General features: G+C 40.9%; 2 protein-coding genes across 2 annotated transcripts; one reads left to right on the plus strand and one right to left on the minus strand.

Annotated features, from left to right (window-relative positions):
* The first annotated feature begins 1,900 nt into the window (after positions 1 to 1,900).
* On the plus strand, positions 1,901 to 8,663 carry LOC129093437 (uncharacterized). The gene is made up of 7 exons (XM_054601455.1): positions 1,901 to 2,030; positions 3,826 to 4,203; positions 4,396 to 4,491; positions 5,853 to 6,230; positions 6,422 to 6,517; positions 7,203 to 7,312; positions 7,440 to 8,663. Exons 1-7 carry the CDS (start codon positions 1,940 to 1,942, stop codon positions 7,452 to 7,454), a joined length of 1,164 nt encoding a protein of 387 aa, XP_054457430.1. The 5' UTR covers positions 1,901 to 1,939; the 3' UTR covers positions 7,455 to 8,663.
* A 1,035-nt stretch (positions 8,664 to 9,698) lies between these two features.
* On the minus strand, positions 9,699 to 12,747 carry LOC129093716 (coxsackievirus and adenovirus receptor homolog). The gene is made up of 4 exons (XM_054601810.1): positions 12,613 to 12,747; positions 10,803 to 10,858; positions 10,256 to 10,615; positions 9,699 to 10,107 (listed from the first exon to the last, which is right to left on the minus strand). The coding sequence occupies exons 1-4, from the start codon at positions 12,621 to 12,623 to the stop codon at positions 9,899 to 9,901; spliced, it is 636 nt and encodes a 211-aa protein (XP_054457785.1). The 5' UTR covers positions 12,624 to 12,747; the 3' UTR covers positions 9,699 to 9,898.
* Between the last annotated feature and the right edge of the window lie 9,853 nt (positions 12,748 to 22,600).

Below are 22,600 nucleotides of genomic sequence, written 5' to 3' on the forward strand. Positions count from 1 at the left end.
AGTGAGTGAATGTATGTATGTATGTATGTATGTATGTATGTATGTATGTATGTATGTATGTATGTATGTATGTATGTATGTATGTATGTATGTATGTATGTATGTATGTATGTATGTATGTATGTATGTATGTATGTAGTTCATAGTATTTGTTCAGGTAGTCTAAGAGGGTCTAAGTATAAAATATTAGTTTCATGAACTACTTCTGGAAGAATGGGTTTTTATCCCACATCAGAGTTAGACCCAAATACACGTGATCCTTTACTTTGAAAGTAACTTCCAGACTGGAAGTACTCACTGAGTACTCACTGAGTACTTCCAGTACTTCCAGTCTTTCTCCCTATTTGTTCTCTTATTCATTGATACAGATTTTTATTGCTTATCACTGCATCATCTCACATGAAAGATGATGAGTGGATGAGCCGGAGCTTCTAGTTAAATTTTCAGGGATTTCTTTTTTTGTGAAATATAATCTCATGTATGATGTTTGAAGAGCTCATTTCTTTTAAATCACTTCTTAAAAAACATTTTCACAGACTGGCTTTTATGTGATGTCGTCGCTTTAATGTCGCTTTTTTATTATTGGTTTTACTAAATTATTTTACTAAATTATTTCACTATATAATTATTTTATTTTATTTTATTTATCTATTTTATTTATTTATTTTTGAATAGTAGTTTAAATAAAGTCAATGAAACGTAAGTGCTGTCTCACGACTAGGTGTGTTTTTAGTGTGTGTTGATAGAACAAAGGGAGTGGCTGGCTGACTGACTGACTGACTGACTGACTGACTGACTGACTGACTGACTGACTGACTGACTGACTGACTGACTGACTGACTGACTGGCTGACTGACTGACTGACTGACTGGCTGGCTGGATGCATTCTATCACACCTGAAGTCATAAAGGCCACAGCTTCCTGCTTTCTCTCGTCTTCTTTCACACTTTGAATGTGAACGTTTGTGTCTCTGGCCTCCTTTTCCTTTCATGAGGACCTAAATGTTTTTATCTACATTTGGTTGTCCAAGAGTCAAAAAGGTCACAGCTAACAAAATGTGGCATCATGAAGAGATATGAGCCCTTTTTAAAAAAAAACCATGCCTACAAATAAAAGAAGTCAAACATTATCTGCTACCAGCTTCTAAAATGTGAGGATTTGCTGCTTTTCTCTGTTGTTATTTACTGGAAATTTAGGTTTTGGACTGTTTCTGGTCTGAAAGAATAAACATTGAAAAAAGGATTTCCCTTTGTGGTCTACAGTTTGCAGCATCAGTGTGTTTCACATTCAGTTTTACACAATAATTACTTTTATTGTTGCAGTAAGTCCGAAGCTTTTATCAGGTTAAGGAGTTTTCACTATCGAGACATGAAGAAAATTCAGTTTAAAATGACTTTATTCCCTGTTTTTAGGTTTTTACAGATCTGGCCCATAGAAGCTGAGTCATAACAACTGTGTCTTATTGTGATCATGTGACAAACTGTTAGAAAGACATGAGGAAAAACAAGTATTTTCATTATTTTTAATTAATGAAGGATTTTATTTTAATTCATTTTATTTATTTATTTGTAATTAATTTGGTTGTTTTCATGTATAATCTATAACATGACATAATCAATATTTTTTTCATTTGCACTGTTTGTCTACAATTCACTCTTGACATGGACATTTCATGTTGTCGTTTTTAATAAATATATTCATATATACTCACATTTGTCCACCTGCTTCTATTTACATAACACTGATTATTTTTAACCTCTCTGCCTTGTTGGCACAATAAACTACAGAGTGAAACCTGAGATGATTATTCCTCCCCCATGAGTCATTTCCAATACGCCCACGTTGTTCCTCAGATATAAAGACGCTCTATCTAACATGATTCATTCAGACACTCAGATCACTCCGGACGCAGGTTTGGGTCTCTCTACCGGCTGTGTTCATGGTCCACCTCGGGGGTTTGGTGCTCTTCACATGTTCTCTGTGGACGTTTATTGTTCCCTTAAATGTGGCTGTGGGGACGGAGGTTAGAGGTAAGCTGGTTTCTCTCTACGGCAGTTTTCAGTGTGAATATACAGGTTATGTGAATGAGAATAACTCGTTATGATCTGTACGGATTCTCTGTAAAATTCATACACTAAATAATAGTACTTTTATACGTGTATTCATCTGTTTGTGAGCCTTTGAGTGAAGTTAAACCGAAACTAGCCGTTAACTTAAAACTACTATGAATAGGATTGTCTTTATACAGTACCAGGCAATAGTCTGGACTCACCTTCTCATTCATTTGAAGAATGTAAAATATAAAACATATTCTGCTTTGTTGAGCATTTGTTTGTTTACCACATAATTCCATATGTGTTCCTTCATAGTTTGGATGTCTTCAATATTAATCTACAATGTAGAAAAAAATTAAAGAAAAATAAAGAAAAACCATTGAATGAGAAGGTGTGTCCAAACTTTTGACTGGTACTGTATATGTTTTATTATTTAAATTGAAAGAACAGCATGAAGCATGTTATGGGAGACAAACTGTTTGTTTTCTCTAATAATTTAGCTTCAGTTATATTTGCCATATTATTCTGATATATCTGAATTTGCTGTTTTAATACTTTTACATTTGTAGTTGCTTAAATTACTGAAATGTTTCATCAAATATTGAATCAGAGGAAATCAGCCCTTTTTCCTTTGCATGAGGGGAAGTTTGCTCAGACATGCCAGACTAGTTATATGTTTCATCAATTCAGTTGTCTTTCATGGTGAGAGCTTGGTAGGGAAAATTCTTTGGAAACCATCCAAACCTCATGAGCAGGAAGCTTATCAGTGTCAGGAAGTACAAAACTCTTACTGCGCCACAACACAACTGCCATTCCAGTGGGAGATTCACATCCTTAAAGGAACCAACTGAATAACCAGCTGCTCACTCATCCCTGTCTGAAACCGTGGTAACATCCACACCATAATAATTCATTTTTTGAAGTTAAGACAATTTCAGTTAATTTGTTGTTAAAGTATTTAATGTTAGGTTTTGGTCCTTAAATGTATTTTGTTAGTGTTTCGTGTGTGTGTGTGTGTGTGTGTAGGTGAAATCAACCCGGCGGCAAGTTCAAAGTATTTGGAACTCATCCAAACCTCATGAGCATGGACTTCATGTTTTACACTCTACGGACCTTTTACATGTACAAAAATATATATAACACACTAAGAAGGGGAAAAAGTGGAAAAGCACAATAGGGCCATTTTAAGTCTTCTTCAATACAGCATGATGTTCATTTCGTAAATTATGCTCCATTTAGAGTCAGATTCACCATAAAGCAGGGGATGCTTTAGGGCGGGGCTGCTGTGATTGACGGGTCTCGAGACTATACGGCGTCTCTACGTCACTCCTCCACAGTCCAAAAAATATCACGTCATGTTCATTGTTTGCCAAAAAAAACAAGATGGCTACGGTCAGAACACCGAACTTGAGGCTTCAAAACATCAGTCCACAAACGACGATTTGGCCATTGCCATCTTGTTTTTTGCACTGTTGGTCGTTGACAATAAGCTACTTAAAGACTCAACCTTGATGGAAGCCTTGATGGAAATAGCTGTTAGTTTGCAGCCTCTCCAAGATTCAAGCTTCCTTTCTAGCACTGCTAAAGTAAGATAAGCGTAACATGTTATTAGTCCTGGAAATCTGGAATGAATTTAGAACAGTTTTAAATGATTAAGAAGTAAATTAGTAGTTAATATAACACTGTTGCTGCTGTTAATCCTAACAAAAAAGAAGATCCAGACTTTACTTCCTTTTCAGAAAGTTTGAATTTGTCCCTCCTTGTTTTCCAGATAGACCTCAGGTGATTGGTTCAAGTCAGCCAATCATGGCTGTTCTGGGCGAGGACGTCATCCTGCCGTGCCACCTGGAGCCTAAATTCAACGTGGAGGGTTTTACGGTGGAGTGGTCGAATCCCGACCTCAAGCCCGACCCCGCCGATCAGCTGAGCCGGGTCGAGTACGTCCACCTTTACAGGGGCCGGCGTGAAGACCAGAGCATGAAGATCCGGTCGTACGTCATGAGGACGGCGCTGTTCACTGACGACCTGAAAGACGGGAACATTTCACTCAAGATCTTGAACGTGACGCTCTCAGACCAAGGAAGATACAGATGTTTCATCCCAAAGTTAAAGAGCCAAGTGAAGGAGTCAATCGTTCAGCTAGTTGTTGGTGAGTTGGGTTGTTTCTAAGGCGTGGCTGTGGACTCTTGTTTAATCTATTGTTTGTCTACACAGAGTAGAGACTCTTTGTATGCTTTTGCTGCCCTAAGCTCAAAATGAACATCTTCAAAACTTGAATTATTGTTTTATCAACAGTTTTTGCCTCCTCTAATTGTCACTTTTTAATGTTGTCTTTTTTCAGCACCACGCTCTGATGAAACCTCTACGACAGAGACGCAGCTGGATCCAAGAAATCTCCCAAATCCAGATGATCCAGATGATGAGACGGATGTTGAAGGTGAGAAAACGGTCTTTGATGAGGAGAGAATGAGGAATTTTCAGCATGATTAGTGTCTTTATGGTACCCAACCTATGGGTTTTGGAAATGAAAGCAATTCCGAAGTGTCTTAAAGCTGCATTCTCTCTAGTGTCCATCTGGTTGTATAGAAGTCTATGAGAAAATGACTCTACTTCTCTCTTGATTTATTCCCTCAGTAAACATTGTAAACATGAGTTTATGGTCTCAATCTCTAGTTTCAAGTCTTTAAGACCCTCCTCAAGGAGAAGAAGAGGGTTTTTAGATCAGGAAACAAGGAGGAGCTGAGGACTGTGCAGAGGGGGGCCAACCAACAGCCTGTGGGGGACCAACAGTGGGTGAACAGCCCTCCCTCCCATCCAGACCTCCCTACTGCTGCAACCCCCATCGCCTGCACCCCCTGTAGATTGCTCCTCTTCCTCCACCCCCTTTTCCACAACACTTGGCTCCCCCCCCCCACTCCAACAACCTACAGCATGGACAACACCTCCCCCCCCATGCAGGACACCCTGACAGCTCTGTGCAGCTCCTTCACCACCGGCTGCTTCACCCCCGGTGGTGAAGGAGAGGTACTGCAGGTCCTTCCTTCCTGCTGCTGTCAGTCTGCACAACCAGCTCTGCTCCCAGCAGACCACATGACACTAATATACTAATACACTGTGCAATTATAGCTATAATAGTTATTCTGTCTGTATATATAATATTTCAGTTATTGTGGATTCTTTACTGTTTTTATTGCTTATTTATAATACTTGTTTTTGATCTTGGTTTTTTTACTATGTCTCTTGTTTGCACTATCCTCTATGCTGCTGTAAATCCTGTAAATTTCCCCGCTGCAGGACTAATAAAGGATTATCTTATTTTATCTTATCTTCTTCAATACAGCATGATGTTCATTTAGTAAATGATGCTCCATTTAGAGTCAAACAGACCATAAAGCAGGGGATGCTTTAGGGCGGGGCTGCTGTGATTGACGGGTCTCGAGACTATACGGCGTCTCTACGTCACTCCTCCACAGTCCAAAAAATATCACGTCATGTTCATTGTTTGCCAAAAAAACCAAGATGGCTACGGTCAGAACGCCGAACTTGAGGCTTCAAAACATCAGTCCACAAACGACGATTTGGCCATTGCCATCTTGTTTTTTGCACTGTTGGTCGTTGACAATAAGCTACTTAAAGACTCAACCTTGATGGAAGCCTTGATGGAAATAGCTGTTAGTTTGCAGCCTCTCCAAGATTCAAGCTTCCTTTCTAGCACTGCTAAAGTAAGATATGAGTGTTCCTCCATATGAGTGTACTTCCTTTTCAGAAAGTTTGAATTTGTCCCTCCTTGTTTTCCAGATAGACCTCAGGTGATTGGTTCAAGCCAGCCAATCATGGCTGTTCTGGGCGAGGACGTCATCCTGCCGTGCCACCTGGAGCCTAAATTCAACGTGGAGGGTTTTACGGTGGAGTGGTCGAATCCCGACCTCAAGCCCGACCCCGCCGATCAGCTGAGCCGGGTCGAGTACATCCACCTTTACAGGGACCGGCGTGAAGACCAGAGCATGAAGATCCGGTCGTACGTCATGAGGACGGCGCTGTTCACTGACGACCTGAAAGACGGGAACATTTCACTCAAGATCTTGAACGTGACGCTCTCAGACCAAGGAAGATACAGATGTTTCATCCCAAAGTTAAAGAGCCAAGTGAAGGAGTCAATCGTTCAGCTTGTTGTTGGTGAGTTGGGTTGTTTCTAAGGCGTGGCTGTGGACTCTTGTTTAATCTATTGTTTGTCTACACAGAGTAGAGACTCTTTGTATGCTTTTGCTGCCCTAAGCTCAAAATGAACATCTTCAAAACTTGAATTATTGTTTTATCAACAGTTTTTGCCTCCTCTAATTGTCACTTTTAATGTTGTCTTTTTTCAGCACCACGCTCTGATGAAACCTCTACGACAGAGACGCAGCTGGATCCAAGAAATCTCCCAAATCCAGATGATCCAGATGATGAGACGGATGTTGAAGGTGAGAAAACGGTCTTTGATGAGGAGAGAATGAGGAATTTTCAGCATGATTAGTGTCTTTATGGTACCCAACCTATGGGTTTTGGAAATGAAAGCAATTCCGAAGTGTCTTAAACCTGCATTCTCTCTACTGTCCATCTGGTTGTATAGAAGTCTATGAGAAAATGACTCTACTTCTCTCTTGATTTATTCCCTCAGTAAACATTGTAAACATGAGTTTATGGTCTCAATCTCTAGTTTCAAGTCTTTAAGACCCTCCTCAAGGAGAAGAATGATGTTTTTAGATAAATGATGCTCCATGAGGAATTTTCAGCATGATTAGAGTCAGACAGAAGGGGACCAAATGACTCTAGGGGATGAGTTTATGGTCTCAATCTCTAGTTTCAAGTCTTTAAGACCCTCCTCAAGGAGAAGAAGAGGGTTTTTAGATCAGGAAACAAGGAGGAGCTGGGACTGTGCAGCCCCATCAGCCCTCCCTACTGCTGCAACCCCCATCGCCTGCACCCCCTGTTCTCTGGTTGCTAGAAAACAAGATGGCCTACACTGCACAAACTGTGGAACTCAAGGCTTCAAAGCGTGAATTACCATCTAGACCGAACCAGCTATTAGTGCATTTGATAGGACTCTGATTGGTGCTTCTATATTTGTCACCCACTAACCAGCCATCTGCTTTTCTTTTACTTCAGTTGGTCGACACCATTTCAGCGTTCTGATACCGATGTCCGTCTGCGTCTTACTGATCCTGGCTGCTGGAGTCGGTGCATTGTTACATAAACGGAATCATCAAAACCTAAATGTAAGAAACAAAACGCTTTGTTGCTACTTGTTGGGTAAATCCTGACAAACTCAAGTTTCTATTATTGTTATTATTATTATTATTATTATTATTATTATTAATCATCTTTTGTTATCTGACCCCACAGCATCAAGAGGTATGACTTAGCTCCAACCGAACCACTTCAAGTCTAGACGCTTTGCTCAAAGGCACGTTGTTGGTCCCCAACTGGACCGACTGGGATCTGCATGAATGAGGTCTTCATGATTGGATCCAGATCGCCGTCGGACAGAATGTAGGTCTGATCTCCAGATGAGCCTGTAACGACGCTGCTGACTCTATGACTTTGTATCACACGCTGGAGGATTCTGCTCTTCATGTTTTGGGGGAAAAAAAGGCTAATTTGAAAAGCGACACCTGCTGGATGATTATTTGCTGCACACGTTTGATTGGGACTCAAAAGAAGTCCAGCCTGGAGAAGAAACTGTACGACACTCGATCAACATCAGGAACGCTTTTCATCTGCATGAGACATTTTCTGTCACGAGGAAGAAGCCAAACGTTATGGAAGCATTACTTATTTTTTATCTCCGTAGTTTTATGGCTCCATAGTCAAAAAGAAGACGACTGTTTTTGTTTTGCAAACTTCTCTTCCTCTTAAAAACATGCTGCACGCTTTAATTATTATTAATTATTTACACGCACTAACCAGCCAGGTGTAACATTATCTTCATAATAACTGATCTGCTAACAGAGGTGATATTCACCTGGTTGATGGCTATAACATTGAACTGAATGAGTAATAACGTCAGCTCAGCATAATAAGATGTCATCTTTTATACTGTATTATTACTACTGACTTTGAAACACAGTGGTTGATTTCTCCATGTATGCAGACATAAATAAGAATAATGCGTCCAGTAACTTTTTATATACATTAACATTCTTTTTAAACTGCAATTTCTTTACTTTGCTAACTGAGACATTTGACACGGTGTTAACTGATTCACTGATCAGCTGCTGCAGCCCAGTTTAGCTGCTGCACAGGATGAAGAACCATATTGAGCTATGTTTTTTTTTGTTTTTTTTAGTGTTCATGTTATTTAAAGGCCCAACATTCGAAACATGTAAGGGAGAGGATTGATTTCCCGACCTGTCCAGACGGGTTATAGTGTTATAAAGGTGATATTCTGTAGATCATCTATGTTAACATGAGTGATTTGAGGTCACTTCCTGGAGGAATGTTTTGTGTTTGATGGATGCTCTGATGTAGAAAAAGTATCCTCGAGGTATTTAGAATGTTTGCACTGACTCAAATGTTACAACAATGTTAACTACAGTGGTAGCACAAATAAAACCACATTTACAAACATCTACTGTGTCTTCATTTCTATGTAGCTGCTGTCTCTTTGCATGGAGGTGGAGCTCAACGTCAACCCAAACTGCTCCTGTCTCTCAGACCTTGAGAAGATTCCTCGAGTCACGTTAGCAATATCAAAGATAAAATCCTGCTTCAATGTCCTCTTACCAAAGGATTATAAAATGGTTTATATAACACCTTATATATCCCTCTTCTTTTTAAACTAATGTTTTTCTTTATTATCTCAGCCAATAAGCGTCTGTCTGTCTGTCTGTCTGTCTACGGCAAATCTTGCTTCCGAAAAGAGAGGGAAAGTGAGGAGCAGACAAACTGAGTCGCTGAGTCATGAGTAATGTTTTAACACGAGGAAGCAGGAGGAAACCAAACGTCTGCTGCAGGAGGAGCTGCATCATCATGTTGTTCCTCTTGAAAGTGAAAGTAAAGTTGAAGCAGCATCAGGTTGTAGTTTTTGGTAAAACCAGCATTTTACTGCTGTTATGAAACAATCATCAGTTCTCTTCCAAACTTAAAGCGTTAACAGTAATGTTCCATTTCACAACAACATGACTGGTGATAGAGATGAATTATTAAAGAGCTTCCTCTCTGGTAGTTCAGATCAAATCAACTCTCATAGTCACACATGAACACAGTGACGTTAAGAGTTTGTTATATTTAATATAGAACCATAGTTTACCCTCACTGTGTTTGATCCTGTCTGTTACAGCTGTTATTCACCGTCTTTCATTGATTGTCTTTGTTGTTCTGACTCATTGTGTCCAAAACAACTTTTAAACGACTTACAGCACAAATGATATCTTCATCTTTCATTATTTTAATCAGTCATGATGTTTATTAGTGGGATTCATGTGGATGTGAATGATATAAAGAATCATATTATTTCACTTTATTTGTGCTTGAACATGCAGTGAACAGTAAATAAAGGAACGGTCAATAAGCAAGTTCTTGTAAAAAAATGTTTTTTTTATTATATATTTAAAAAAGGAAGCAGCAGGAAGAAATATATCATATGTTGTCAAACCCCTTCTCCATAACTCACATAATGAACTCAATATTTGTTGTATAAAAACAATTATTAATAAAAAGATATTCAACTCAAGCAACTTGCAGAGAAAAACACGCCACTAAAACATTTAGTTGATGAAGAAATATTAATGGTTATGTTGCACATTCAGACTTTCCTAACAGATTAAACAATTAAAATATGACTTCCAATATTATCCTTTAAACTATTCAGCAGAATTAACTTCTTCCTCACGCAGAAATTGACGGAAACTATGACAAACTCCCAGCAGATCTATTACTACTAACACTCCTATTACACAGTAGACAGCCATCCATCCCCAACTCTCTGGTTCTGATGGACTTCCTGTCGGTGAAGCATCTCTTCCTCCTCTTGTTGTGTTTGGTGTCTCAGGTTTGGGCCGATCGCTCGCTGCTGTAAAGAGAACAAACAAGTCTGTGTCATTAATGTGAAGAGAAAACATCTCACTGACAAATAAAACTAAATGTCCACATCAGATTAAACTGAGGAAGTCCACAATAATGTTCCTCTCAGGTTCTTTTTTATCCAGGAACCAACTCACCTGTGACATTGAGGTGACATTCCCTAGAACCAACACCAACACCTGTTTTCACATCACAAAGGTAAAGACCCGAGTCATCAGTCCTGAGTCTGGACATGTGGAGTCTGAGTCGTCCTTCTCTGAGGACGTCTTTGTCAAACTGGACTCGTCCTGAAAACCGTTCATCCTGAGACTCTGGAACCTCGACACCTTGATGAAGATGAAACAGGGCGAAGGGTCTGAGATCAGTTAACATCTTACAGAGGATAATAAGGGAGTTGGTGGAACCGTCTGTTCTGGGTGAGAACGTCCATTCCAGTGTGATGTTGTGGTTCTCCTCTGCCTGATAGGAGCTCTGTGTCACATTCACTACAAATGATCCTGTTGAGGAGACAGAGAGGGAAAGTGAGGAGCAGAGAACATGTCCAACAATTTAAAAAAAGTAATTAGTTGTTGGTTGTTGGTAGTTAATTTGTATTAACTATGACTCATTGGCCGTTTTAAGGCGGTTTCATACGGAGGCTTGTGTTTAGTGTGTGTGGATCACAAAGTGAAGCTGTGAACTAACCAGAGACACAGGAGGTCAGTGTGATGAGCAGCAGGATGCTGCAGATCATCTTCTCCCTGAGAGAGGAGACAGAGGAGAAGAGTCATCAACGCATCACATCACAGTTCAAGAGACGCCACCTACAGTCTGTCTTTAGTCACTACAACACTTCTTCTTCTGTGCTTCTGGTGACCACATGACTGACCAGAGGACCGACACCAAGCCAGGAACCAGTGCTGAACTTCTGCCACCAGATGGAGCCACTTCAGTAGATTAGAATGATTAAAGTGAAGGAGAATGAGTATGGCAATAAGCTAAGGAGGGTCCTCCAGACGTCCTTCTCCCCAGCAACACTTTCCAGCTCCTCCTGGGGAACCCCGAGGCGTTCCCAGGCCAGACGAGATATATAATCCCTCCAGCGTGTTCTGGGTCGACCCCGGGGCCTCTTACCATTTGGACGTGCCCGGAAAACCTCTAAAGGGAGGCGTCCAGGGGGCATCCTGCTCAGATGGCCTCCCCAAACTCCTCCCACACCCGGGTTTTTGATTTGGCAACTGCCGCAGCTGCAGCCCTATTGGCCAACCGGTACCTGTCTGTTGGACTGGTTTAAGATGAAGTAAATTAGGAAGCTGCATTCAGGTCCGTGAATCATCATGTAGTTATGGTTTAACCTCCATATTATTTAGATATCATTCTCATGTATACATTTGTCTCTGTCTCTCTCAAACTTTAATACTTTTAAAACATGAACCAGCAGCCGAGTCCAAATGAACCAGAAACACAAGACATGGATTTAACTATTGGTCTGAAAGATACATTTAGAGTTTTATGAACATTACTTATTGATAGTTTTCACGAAGAAACACGAAACTTTGTGTAACAAGTGGGATTCTTTAAAATACCAGCTCTGATCAGATGATCATCACTGCTGTCTTGTTTTTGTGGTTGTGGTTAAAGACGTGTTGGAAAGTGATTTCTGCTCTTAGTTTCACTTGAAGAATGTCTGTTATAAAAACCACATAAAAACCACAAGTACAACCCGTCACGATCACATTTCAACAAGAAAACATTTCTGTTAACGTTTGGTCAACATACAGTTTAGTTCAATCCACTGAAGGAGGTTTTATTTCCTCTTTGTTTGAACAGCATTAGACTTTTTTCACATTCATTAACATTGGGTCGATCAGGCATTCATGCTGCATTCATGATCTTTCGGAATAATAAAAGAATGAGCCCCCGCCTGTGGAGAATTCACGTGAACGCTCCTTGATCAGTCAAACACAACTCGTCTTCTTTGTAACGTTTGTGTTGTTTTTACATTTTGAATCAAACTCACTGAAATCACAAGAAAAGACTTCCCAACTCTACAGCTGACTGACTGAGATCGAGAGCTGAGAGTTTCTGGCAGGAAGTCGTTTCTTCCAAAAATCCCCCAAGTTAAATAAAAAAATAGGTCAGGATGTTTCATGAGGTTTTAGTTTTCTTCAAGACAGACAAAAAAAAGGTCAAAAAGAGTTGACTTCTGTAATCCTGCACACACACTTATTGTGCTGTCCTGTTGTTTGCATTGTTACTTTGCAATTAAAACACACACACTGTATTTATAAGCTGTTCTTGAATACCTATGTTGAATACACTTCCTGTAATTTTCTTCTGATTTAAAAAAACACACACAAGTTTTTATAACTTTTTTAAAACATCTTTTTTTGAAAAAACATTCCCAAATGTTTGTGTGTCACTTCCACCATTTAACCCTCTCCCTATAAATAAAGTATGAAGTGCTGGTCTGTGTTGAGGACTAAATGTTAAAAGTAGAGAAGAAGGAGCCTACCTGTCAATCATCCTGAGAACACTGAGTCTGTAGAGATCAATAGTTCACTGTGTCAATAAGTCCAGACAGAACGTCTTCACTCCACGAGGCTCTGAGTCTGTAGAGAGAAGAGGATGAAGAGGTGTAGTTACTGTGAGCCAGGTCCTCAGTGTGGTGAGGTCTGTGAATCACCTTTCATGCAGAAGAGACGGGACTTCCTCTGTGTGGTTTATGTTCTGTGTTTATAAAATGTTGAATATGTGGTTTACTTCTTGATATTTCAGTTCACCTCACTGATACATGAAGTGATTTTATTCAATGTATAAACCTCTAGACTTTAAGATTTAAACATTTGTTTCAACAATATTTCCGTTCATGCTGAAAACGTTCTGCACATTTGAGATAAGAAGTTGTAATAATATGCTTTGTTTGCATTACAAAAAAAAAGGGATTTATGTTTTTGGTTTAAACTAAACAAAAAGCATAAACCAACCTTAACAATGTCAAGAAGGGATTGTAATTATCTGTAAACTCATATCTCATATTCATAGACGACTTTATTGCCTTATTTTGGCAGCAAAACATTTACTCACAGTAGATTTATGAGACCTCCAGCCTCTTCAAAAACTAATTGACCTCCTTTGTAAAATCCACAGACATGTAAATATTATTTAATCAGTGAACTATATTTCTTTATTTTTTGAGTCTAACTTAAACTCCTGCTCAACTTGAGGCAAAGACAAGAAAAGACTACAATAATACACAGAAAGACTACAAAGAGATGCCAAACAGCTGCAAAGACACACAAAGAGACTATTTTTTAGTTTCTGATCACCGGGCAGGTCGATGTTTTTCTTGACATATTATGGCTTTATTCTCTTAATGATTTAACTTTTTTTTCCTCTTAAATATAACGATTATTATCGGCTGCCCAGAGAACACAGACATGTGATTTATGTTTTTAATGTGCAGAAAGTTTTCAACATGAACAGAAATGTTGTTGAAACAAATATGTAAATATTAAAGTCTAGAGGTTTATACATGTAATAAAATCACTTCATGTATCAGTGAGGTGAACGCTGGGGGAGAACAGCCTGAAATATAAATCAATAATCCTCATATTCTCAAATTTACAGACACAGAAGACAAATCAAACATAAAGAGGAAGTCCCGTCCTCCATAACACTCGACTGTTACTAAACCAGCTCCTCTTCTCTCCACTGACTCAGTGACTCCTATACATGTGTATGTATGTATATATGTGTGTACATACATAATAGTACATGTGTAAGTCCCTCTCACCCTCTCCATGAGGAACTGTGGCAGCTGGGCACTCTTTCATCCATCGGCTGATTACTATAAACCAGGATATATCTTCTCTCCACTCATCTGTGCCCATTATATATATATATATATCAGTACTGTACAATAACAGCGGAGACCACAGTCTGTCAACATGCTACCAGACCCCATGTATACTGTACATTTTTTTTTTTATTTATTTTATTTTATTTTATTTTATACATTATTTTATTTTATTTATTTTTGTTTATATTATTATTATATGTGGATATACTGTACATTTCTATTTTTTTTTATTTTATTTTATTTTATAATATGTTGTATTTATTATCTGTTTCTATGTAGTTGAGCTGCTGCAACACCTGAATTTCCCCATGGGGATCAATAAAGGAATATAATATAATAATAATAATAATAAGATCAAAGTTTGAAGAATTAATAACAAACAATTCTTTGCACATTATTTCACATCAATAAAAAAAAAAACAATTATTCCTCTTGAAAGTCGCAGGTTAATCCACAAGTGTAAAACGAGGAGGTAGACGAGGAGGTAGATGAGGAGGTAGACGACGAGGTAGATGAGGAGGTAGATGAGGAGGTAGATGAGGTAGATGAGGAGGTAGAGAGGAGGTAGATGAGGAGGCGGAGAGCTGGATGGAAACGTTTTGTTCTTATTTGCAGAAGTATCAGCTGCTGTGAGCTCTAAACGCTGGAAGTGCAGACGGGTTCACCCACAGAAACCCGCTTGTGCATCATGCACAGTGCAGTATGTTAATGAACTGGAGTAACCCTCTTAGGTGAAGCCATATCTCTGGACCAATCACAATAGACCTGATGCTGAGCTGTATTTTAACGTGGACAGAAAACTACAAACTGTCTGGGTTTCCCCTCAGTTATCTCTCCAAGAAGTGGAAATCATTACACATTATTTCTTTAAGTGGAGGCCTGTGCAGCTCTTTTTAGATTCACAAGCTGTTCCTGCAGAGTTTTACAAAGATTCAGCTAAAACTGAAAAAGACACTCGATGAGGTTCCAAGATTTCAGCAGTTTTCAGGACGAGTCCAGTTTGACAAAGACGTCCTCAGAGAAGGACGACTCAGACTCCACATGTCCAGACTCAGGACTGATGACTCGGGTCTTTACCTTTGTGATGTGGAAACAGGTGTTGGTGTTGGTTCTAGGGAATGTCACCTCAATGTCACAGGTGAGTTGACTCAGTAGAAGTTTGTCATCAGGCTCAAATCAGGAGAGTCTGGGGATAAAAAACAACCTGATTATTGTGGACTTCCTCAGTCGTTACACTTCTTTCTTGCAGGACGTGTGAAAAATGTTTCAGCTTGAAGCAGGCAGAGACGCAGGCAGAGAGCCAGTCGGCCAAGTGGAAGCTTCTAACTGTGTGTCTAGTGTGACTTACTGTTCATCTTTGCTACAAGCCGCGTGGGCTTGTTAGTGTAGGAGTTGATGATCTTTGGAGTTAAGGTTATTCACTAAATGTCACTTTCCTTTTTAAGAAAGTTGTTTTCAGTTGTTGCCTTTTGAGTATTTTCTGATTTGTGGTTAATAAATTCCTTGTTCCCTGTGTTATTTATATTCTTACTCCCCTCATCCCCTGGACCTCAATAGGGGAACGGAACAACGCATTTAAAAACTACAACAAAATGCTAACGCTAACTATTGATGATTACAGCTTGGTGGTTGAGATTTACACAATGTTCACTATAAAAGAATCCTCATAGATCTTTTTCCAGACACAGTCGTGAGCTCCATGCTGAGCTGTTAGGTTCAGTAAACTCATCAATAAATACGACTCCAGGCCTACCAATACTGCCATATGCTGGTTTTTGTATAAGTATTTGTGTTTTCTACTTTAAATAGATACAAAGTCTTATCGTCATTGTCTTAAAACAGACAGACAGAGCCGTGATCGTCATTAAATCAACCGTCAGAACAAATGAAATTAGTTTTTTTAAGTTCTGTGTGAACTTATTGATCCAGTGAGTTTGTTTCCTGTTCAGACTCAGAGTTCAAAGGATGACTGGACGATTAACAGGAAGGTCAATCATTTAGTAGAATAATGTATTAATATCAATAATACGCGCTTTAAAAGTGATCAGTAAAAAAAACATGTATTTATTTTTATATTTTTTATTTTGGAAAAACACTCATTTCAGTCATCAATTTAGACATTCTCAGTATTGCTCACAGATCTTTGTTGAGGTTTAAACAGAACACCTGCAGCTCCAGGTGAGATTCTCCTCAGACAACATGATACAACATGTATATATTTAGAGAGAAGCCAGGATGGTTGTGATGTGAGAATTCAGTACCGCGAGAAAAAACGGGACTTTCGTTTTCCATAGCTTGTGTTAAAGCTCCTCCTGCAGTCAATCTCCTTTCTCCAGAGGGAGGAGCAGCTCATCTAAACGAGCATAGAGAGGAGAGAGAGGACGGTCAAAGCAGCGGGCATCGAACTATAGAGAGCCGGAATACATAACCTCCTGGTGCGACCAGGTCCAGGTTCCCCTTCAGCCCGGTGAGTAGACTGTGGTGCATCTTTCTTTATAAAGAGGATATCATCTGTTGATCATCTGTAGATTATTGTATTTGTCTGCATCAGTGAGCATTCCTTATTGATTATTATTATTGAGTCTGTGAGGGTTTAGTTCTGTTCCACTGGGACGTCATCGAGTGTTTGAGTCTCTCTGACATTTTGAACCCTTTATGAACACTTGTGAACAATCCGCATTCCTGCAGACTTTACCCACAGTTCATAGCAACTAATAGTCAAACAAGGTGTGGAGTTACCAGTGGAAACATTGAGACGTAATAAGGTAAACAAAGAGGAAGACATGTGTGTGATCAGCTGTTATATTATGTTTACTCAGAAACATTAAGGATTAATATGAACATAAAAACACATGAAATCACAGGAACGGAAGCAGAGATTATAATACACAGATTTATTCTTTAAACATTTAATTCTGTCATTGAAGCTGTTGTAAAAGAACAAGTACATAGATTATTTGACAAACAACAGCAGACTGTATAATTCTGCCTCTCTTATACATGTAATGAACTGTGATGTGATGCGTTGATGACTCTTCTCCTCTGTCTCCTCTCTCAGGGAGAAGATGATCTGCAGCATCCTGCTGCTCATCACACTGACCTCCTGTGTCTCTGGTTAGTTCACAGCTTCACTTTGTGATCCACACACACTAAACACACCTTCAGCCTCACTGACACACTTCATGACCTCCACTTTAAAATGTCAGGGAACAAACACTGGAGTTATTGTTACATCATGCTCCTCTTTCATACCTTTGTGTCTCTAAAGCTCAGGATCAGTAAACATCTACAGGTGGAGTTTAAAGGCTCTCACATCTGAATTACTAGTCGCTATGTTTGCACAGCCCTTCCAGTCAGAAAAAATAACTCCACCTGTTCTCGTTCTGCAGACTGATAGATGACACTCAGAATAGTCCCTCTGACTGGCTCAATGCAACCACTCAGCAGCGGGTCGGACCCTCCAGCGGCCAGACCCACAGCTGAAGGCGGAAGGGGTCGGGATGCCAAATCCGGCCCACTTGCTGGAGGCGGATTTGGAGGTTCATCCTGTCGAGTAGGGGCCAGGGCGCCATGCATCAGGGTTACGGTTCAGCAGGGAGAACCAAGTCAACCAGGAGGTTGTTGCCCTGAGGAGCGTTGGTGAGATCAGAAGGAAACTGTGAAAAGGTATAAAAACAGCCTGGCCACGTGTGAGCCGGAGCACCTTGACCCCAAACACGGTCGAGGGTTTGTCCGAGCGGATAAGCACATGGTTCCTCATCAGTATGGTAAGATGTGTTTCAGTGCTAGGTGCACGGCCCATAGCTCAACACTGACTTGCTCCATGTGATCCTGAGCAGACCACTGCACCCGAGCCGACAACAGGCATCTGTTGTGACAACCTCCCGGTGGAATGGACCGGCGCCCATGAGGATACCCCTTGACAGGTCTGCCTCTCCCTCCACGGGGTTAGAGCCAGTAGGCACTGCTGTGAAACCTTTATCCTCTTGCGCCTGTGCCACTTGGAATCCAAGGGAAGGCTGTTCATGTCACAGTTCTTCCTCCATACGGTTCACCTGCCTGTCACTCTCTCTCTGAGTCCACTTCCAGCTCACAGCCCAGCCCCCTCTCTCTCACCACACTCTCCCTCACTCATCTAATCAGCTTCATTCAGTGCACCTGTCTGCCACACCCACCTCATCAGCACAATCCCTCTCACCTGCTCACTCTGCTGCACCTACACCCTGCAGTATAAATGCCCCACTCATTCACACACTCGCTGCCAGATCGTTCGTTGTTTTCATGCTACACTTTCCAGCAATTTCCTGTGGACTGATTTCCCATTGCCGACCCTGCCTGTCTGGACTTCCCTGCCTTGCCTGTGCCCCGGTCAACGTCTCAGCCTTCTGTCCCAGACCACGGATTAGCCTCTGCCCCGGTTAACCTCTTCTGTCCCCGACCACGAGATTAGCCTCCGCTTCCTCTGGTTTCCGTCTGCCTGATCCCTTGCCTGTTTCCCTCTGTGAGTCATATCCTGCCTGTCTGTCTGCTGTGTTCACAGCTTCAAATAAAGCTCCAGAACTTTATCTGTCTCCTCGTCGTACTGCTCTTGGGTCCACACACCAACCGTGACAGTACGATCTGGCCACGACATGGACCCAGCGTTCGACACCTCGTCACAGGCCCGGTTCGGGTTCATTGAAGAGGCGCTCCAGAGACGCGAGACCAAGGTTGTCACCAACACCGCTGATGTTTGTCATGCCCTGGCGAGCAGCAACCAGGTTCAGCAGCTCACGACAGCCATTTCACAGACCTTCGCTCAGCCGGTCCCTAAGCTTGTCTCGCCAGCTATCCAGACTGCGCCTGTCTCGCCGGCTTTCTGGCCGCTGCCTGCACCTCCTGTCCCGCCGGCTTTCCAGCTGACGCCTGTCCAGTCGGCGTTCAGGCCGACCTCTGTCCCGTCGGCGTTCTGGCCGACTCCTGTCCCGTCGGCGTTCCAGCCAACTCCTGTCCCGTCCCTGGAGACATTTATTCCTGGCCCCCCAGCCTCTGAGGTTTTTGGAAGGGCGACTGTAAGTCTCCAAATTCAGAGGTTGCCTGGAGGGGAAGGGGCCAGGTTGGTGTTGGTAGAGGACCTGCCCCTAAACAGGGCGCTGAGGTGAGCTGGAGGCTGAACATGGGACCCCAAGGCCTTCGGGCTGGGGGGGGGTGTCCCTACGAAGACCCGATGAGCTTGAACAGTCCGCTTAGCGCCTGTAGAGCAGCTGAACTGAACAGTTCCCCGGGTTCTAACAGGAAGGTCCTCCGACAAGGGCCACTGCACCAGCCGAACCTTGCGGCGAGTCTGAACCCTAGTTGACATCAGATGCCCAAGTTCCCCGGCCAGAGAAGCTCAGAGGGCAATAATGAGTTGAGAGAGGGAGTTGCCGATCAGGCCTCAGAGTCCATTCAAGGGAAAACTGAGGGAAGCAATATTCTCAATGGTTGGCATCCAGTTGAGGCCAAATTTTGCCGCATCCTGTATCGGCCGCCAGGGTTCGGCCATCAGATGTAAGACAGGAGAAAGATTGGTGTCCCTCCAGCACGGACGCAATTGCCTCTGATATTCTTCAGATGGAGGAGCAGTAAAGGTGGCTGGGGCCTAGCAGGTGGAGGTCCCGACTGGCGTATATTCAGCTGCAGGCGAGCCAGTGCCATGCCAACGACAGACCTCATGGAGCTGTCTTCTGCCCCATCAGAAGAACTACGAGCTGAGGAATGGCATCATCCATGATGATCGGCAGTAAAACTTTTTATCAAGCTATTATGGCTAAACTGTATTCTCTGTCTCCTCAACAGGATCATTTGTAGTGAATGTGACACAGAGATCCTATCAGGCAGAGGAGAACCACAACATCACACTGGAATGGACGTTCTCAACCAGAAGAGACGGTTCCTCCAAGTCCATTTTTATCTTCTGTCAACTGTTAACTGATCTCAGGCCCTTCGTCCTGTTTCATCTTCATCAAGGTGTCGAGGTTCCAGAGTCTCAGGATGAACGGTTTTCAGGACGAGTCCAGTTTGACAAAGACGTCCTCAGAGAAGGACGACTCAGACTCCACATGTCCAGACTCAGGACTGATGACTCGGGTCGTTACCTTTGTGATGTGAAAACAGGTGTTGGTTCTAGGGAATGTCGCCTCAATGTCACAGGTGAGTTGACTCAGTAGAAGTTTGTCATCAGGCGCAATTCAGGAGATTTCCTGGATTTAAAGAACCTGATTATTGTGGACTTCCTCAGTCTTTAAACTTCTTTCTTACAGGATCTGTGAAATATGTTTCAACTTAATCTGTTGTGGACATTTAGTTTTCTTTTTCAGTGAGATGTTTTTTCTTCACATCAATGACACAGACTTGTTTGGTCTCTTTACAGAGACAAGTGGAGGAAGAGATGCTTCACCGACAGGAAGTTCATCAGAACCAGTGAGTCCAGGATGGATCGTCTTCTACTGTGGACTGGGACTGATAGTAGCAGCAGGAACTCTGCTGGCTTTTTATTGGGGTTTCTTTCACTGATTTAATTCCAGCCCAACATTCAATGAATCAATCTCAGAAGAACAAGATTCAATCTGCGTAGAAAACTATGTTTAATGATTTAATCCCAGCCTGAAGAACAACATTCAATGAATCAATCCCAGCCTGAAGAACAAGATTCCACTGTTTCCCTCCACACACACAGATGATTCTAGTCTCTCATCGGTATATTGTTCCAAAGCAGCGTCTGATGTTCTGGTTGTGATGATCTGATGTGTGAATGAGCTGCTCAGTCACAGCTGGTCGTAGCGGGTCAGAGGGGTTATCTAGGACGGTTTTCATCTTGTTCTTCATCCTCCTCTTCATCACTGTCTGTCCAGTTCCAGTCTGACCTCAGAGCTGGATAGATGACAGAGGAGACAGAGTTCTAGTTCATTACTCTGATAGGACGCCTCATCAACTCATTAGACTACCTCTTATTATACTCACTTCATTTTTGTCTGTTATAGAGAGCTGTTATTTATTGTCATTATTTTATTGTCTGTATGTGTTAAAGTAAAGCTCACAGTTATATTAAAGCCTATAACGGTCACCTTCTGACATGAAACATTAAAACTTAATAACGCGACTTATTAACAGCTTTTCATAACAGTAATCAAAACATCTGGAGTAAAACTGTAAACTAATAAAAGTCCCACATTCAAATAAGTATTATCACAATGTAGTCAAATGTACTTAACATCTGTTTAAGGTGGAGCTTTAATTCTGATATGATGCTGAATAGTTTAAAGGATAATATTGGAAGTCATATTTTAATTGTTAATTTCTTCGGAAAGTCTGAATGTGCAACATAAACAGTTAACTAAATGGTTTAGTGGCATGTTTTCCTCTGCAAGTTGCTTGAGTTGAATATATTATATACTATAATTATTTTTATGCGATAAATATTGAGTTAATTATGGGAGTTATGGAGAAGGGGTTTGACAACATATGTTGATTTCTTCCTGCTGCTATTTTGAAATGTGAATTTTTTGTTAATATCTTATTTATTATTTTGTATTGACCGTTTGCTATATTTACTGTTCATTGCATTGTTCAAAATTAATGAATAAAAACAAAGTGCAATAAACATTATGACTGTGTGAAAATAATGAAAGATCAGCATATTATTATTTTGCACACAGTGAATTAGAATAACAAAGACAATCAATGAAAGACGGTGAATAACAGCTGTAACAGACAGGATCAGACACAGTGAGGGTAAACTATGGTTCTATATTAAATATAACAAACTCTTAACGTCACTGTGTTCATGTGTGACTATGAGAGTTGATTTGATCTGAACTACCAGAGAGGAAGCTCTTTAATAATTCATCTCTATCACCAGTCATGTTGTTGTGAAATGGAACATTACTGTTAACGCTTTAAGTTTGGAAGAGAACTGATGATTGTTTCATAACAGCAGTAAAATGCTGGTTTTACCAAAAACTACAACCTGATGCTGCTTCAACTTTACTTTCACTTTCAAGAGGAACAACATGATGAGACCTCTCCTCCTGCAGCAGAAGGTATCAAGTATTATAATTACATGTCTGAGAAACGTTAAGGATTAAAGATGGAGCATAAAAACACATGAAATCTGAGCATGATATTACACATCTAGTTTATTCATCAACTTTTTAATTTGAACTTTGTTATTGTGGCTGTTTTTACAAAAGAATTACAATAAAATAAAAACATAAAATTGATTATTTGAGAACGACCTCTCATCTCCTAAAAGAAGAGTAAATCAGTAAGTAAAAGATAAATAATAAATACACACATCAGCTGTCTGATGACGCACGATGGGTACACGTCAGACGCACGCACACGTGACGGGTGGTGTCGACAGCAGCATCAGACACCGACAGTCCCGATTACAGTCCATAGGGACAACAGGAGGTTCATCTTTCTCCAGACCGGAAAGTTTTATAGATGTTCTATCTGGAAGTATTGATACAGTGAATTATTGATCTCTGCAGACTCAGTGTTCTAATGATGAATCACAGTTAGGCTCCATCTTCTCTACTTTACATTCTTTAATTCCTTACAAAAGGACTCGAACCTGCGGCCCCGCATTTCGTAACGTTATTAATGTTCATGTTTAATA

This window comes from Anoplopoma fimbria, chromosome 7, assembly GCF_027596085.1.
Source record: "Anoplopoma fimbria isolate UVic2021 breed Golden Eagle Sablefish chromosome 7, Afim_UVic_2022, whole genome shotgun sequence".
Lineage (NCBI taxonomy): Eukaryota > Metazoa > Chordata > Actinopteri > Perciformes > Anoplopomatidae > Anoplopoma > Anoplopoma fimbria.

Excerpts from the sequence above, each read along its gene's own strand:
- LOC129093437 (XM_054601455.1), top strand. The coding sequence starts at position 1,940 with ATGGTCCACCTCGGGGGTTTGGTGCTCTTCACATGTTCTCTGTGGACG. Across the intron at positions 4,204-4,395 it reads AATCGTTCAGCTAGTTGTTG|CACCACGCTCTGATGAAACC; the intron begins GTGAGTTGGGTT and ends GTCTTTTTTCAG. Across the intron at positions 6,231-6,421 it reads AATCGTTCAGCTTGTTGTTG|CACCACGCTCTGATGAAACC; the intron begins GTGAGTTGGGTT and ends GTCTTTTTTCAG.
- LOC129093716 (XM_054601810.1), bottom strand. Across the intron at positions 10,616-10,802 it reads ACTGACCTCCTGTGTCTCTG|GATCATTTGTAGTGAATGTG; the intron begins GTTAGTTCACAG and ends TCTCCTCAACAG. Across the intron at positions 10,108-10,255 it reads ATGTCACCTCAATGTCACAG|CAGCGAGCGATCGGCCCAAA; the intron begins GTGAGTTGGTTC and ends TTCTCTTTACAG.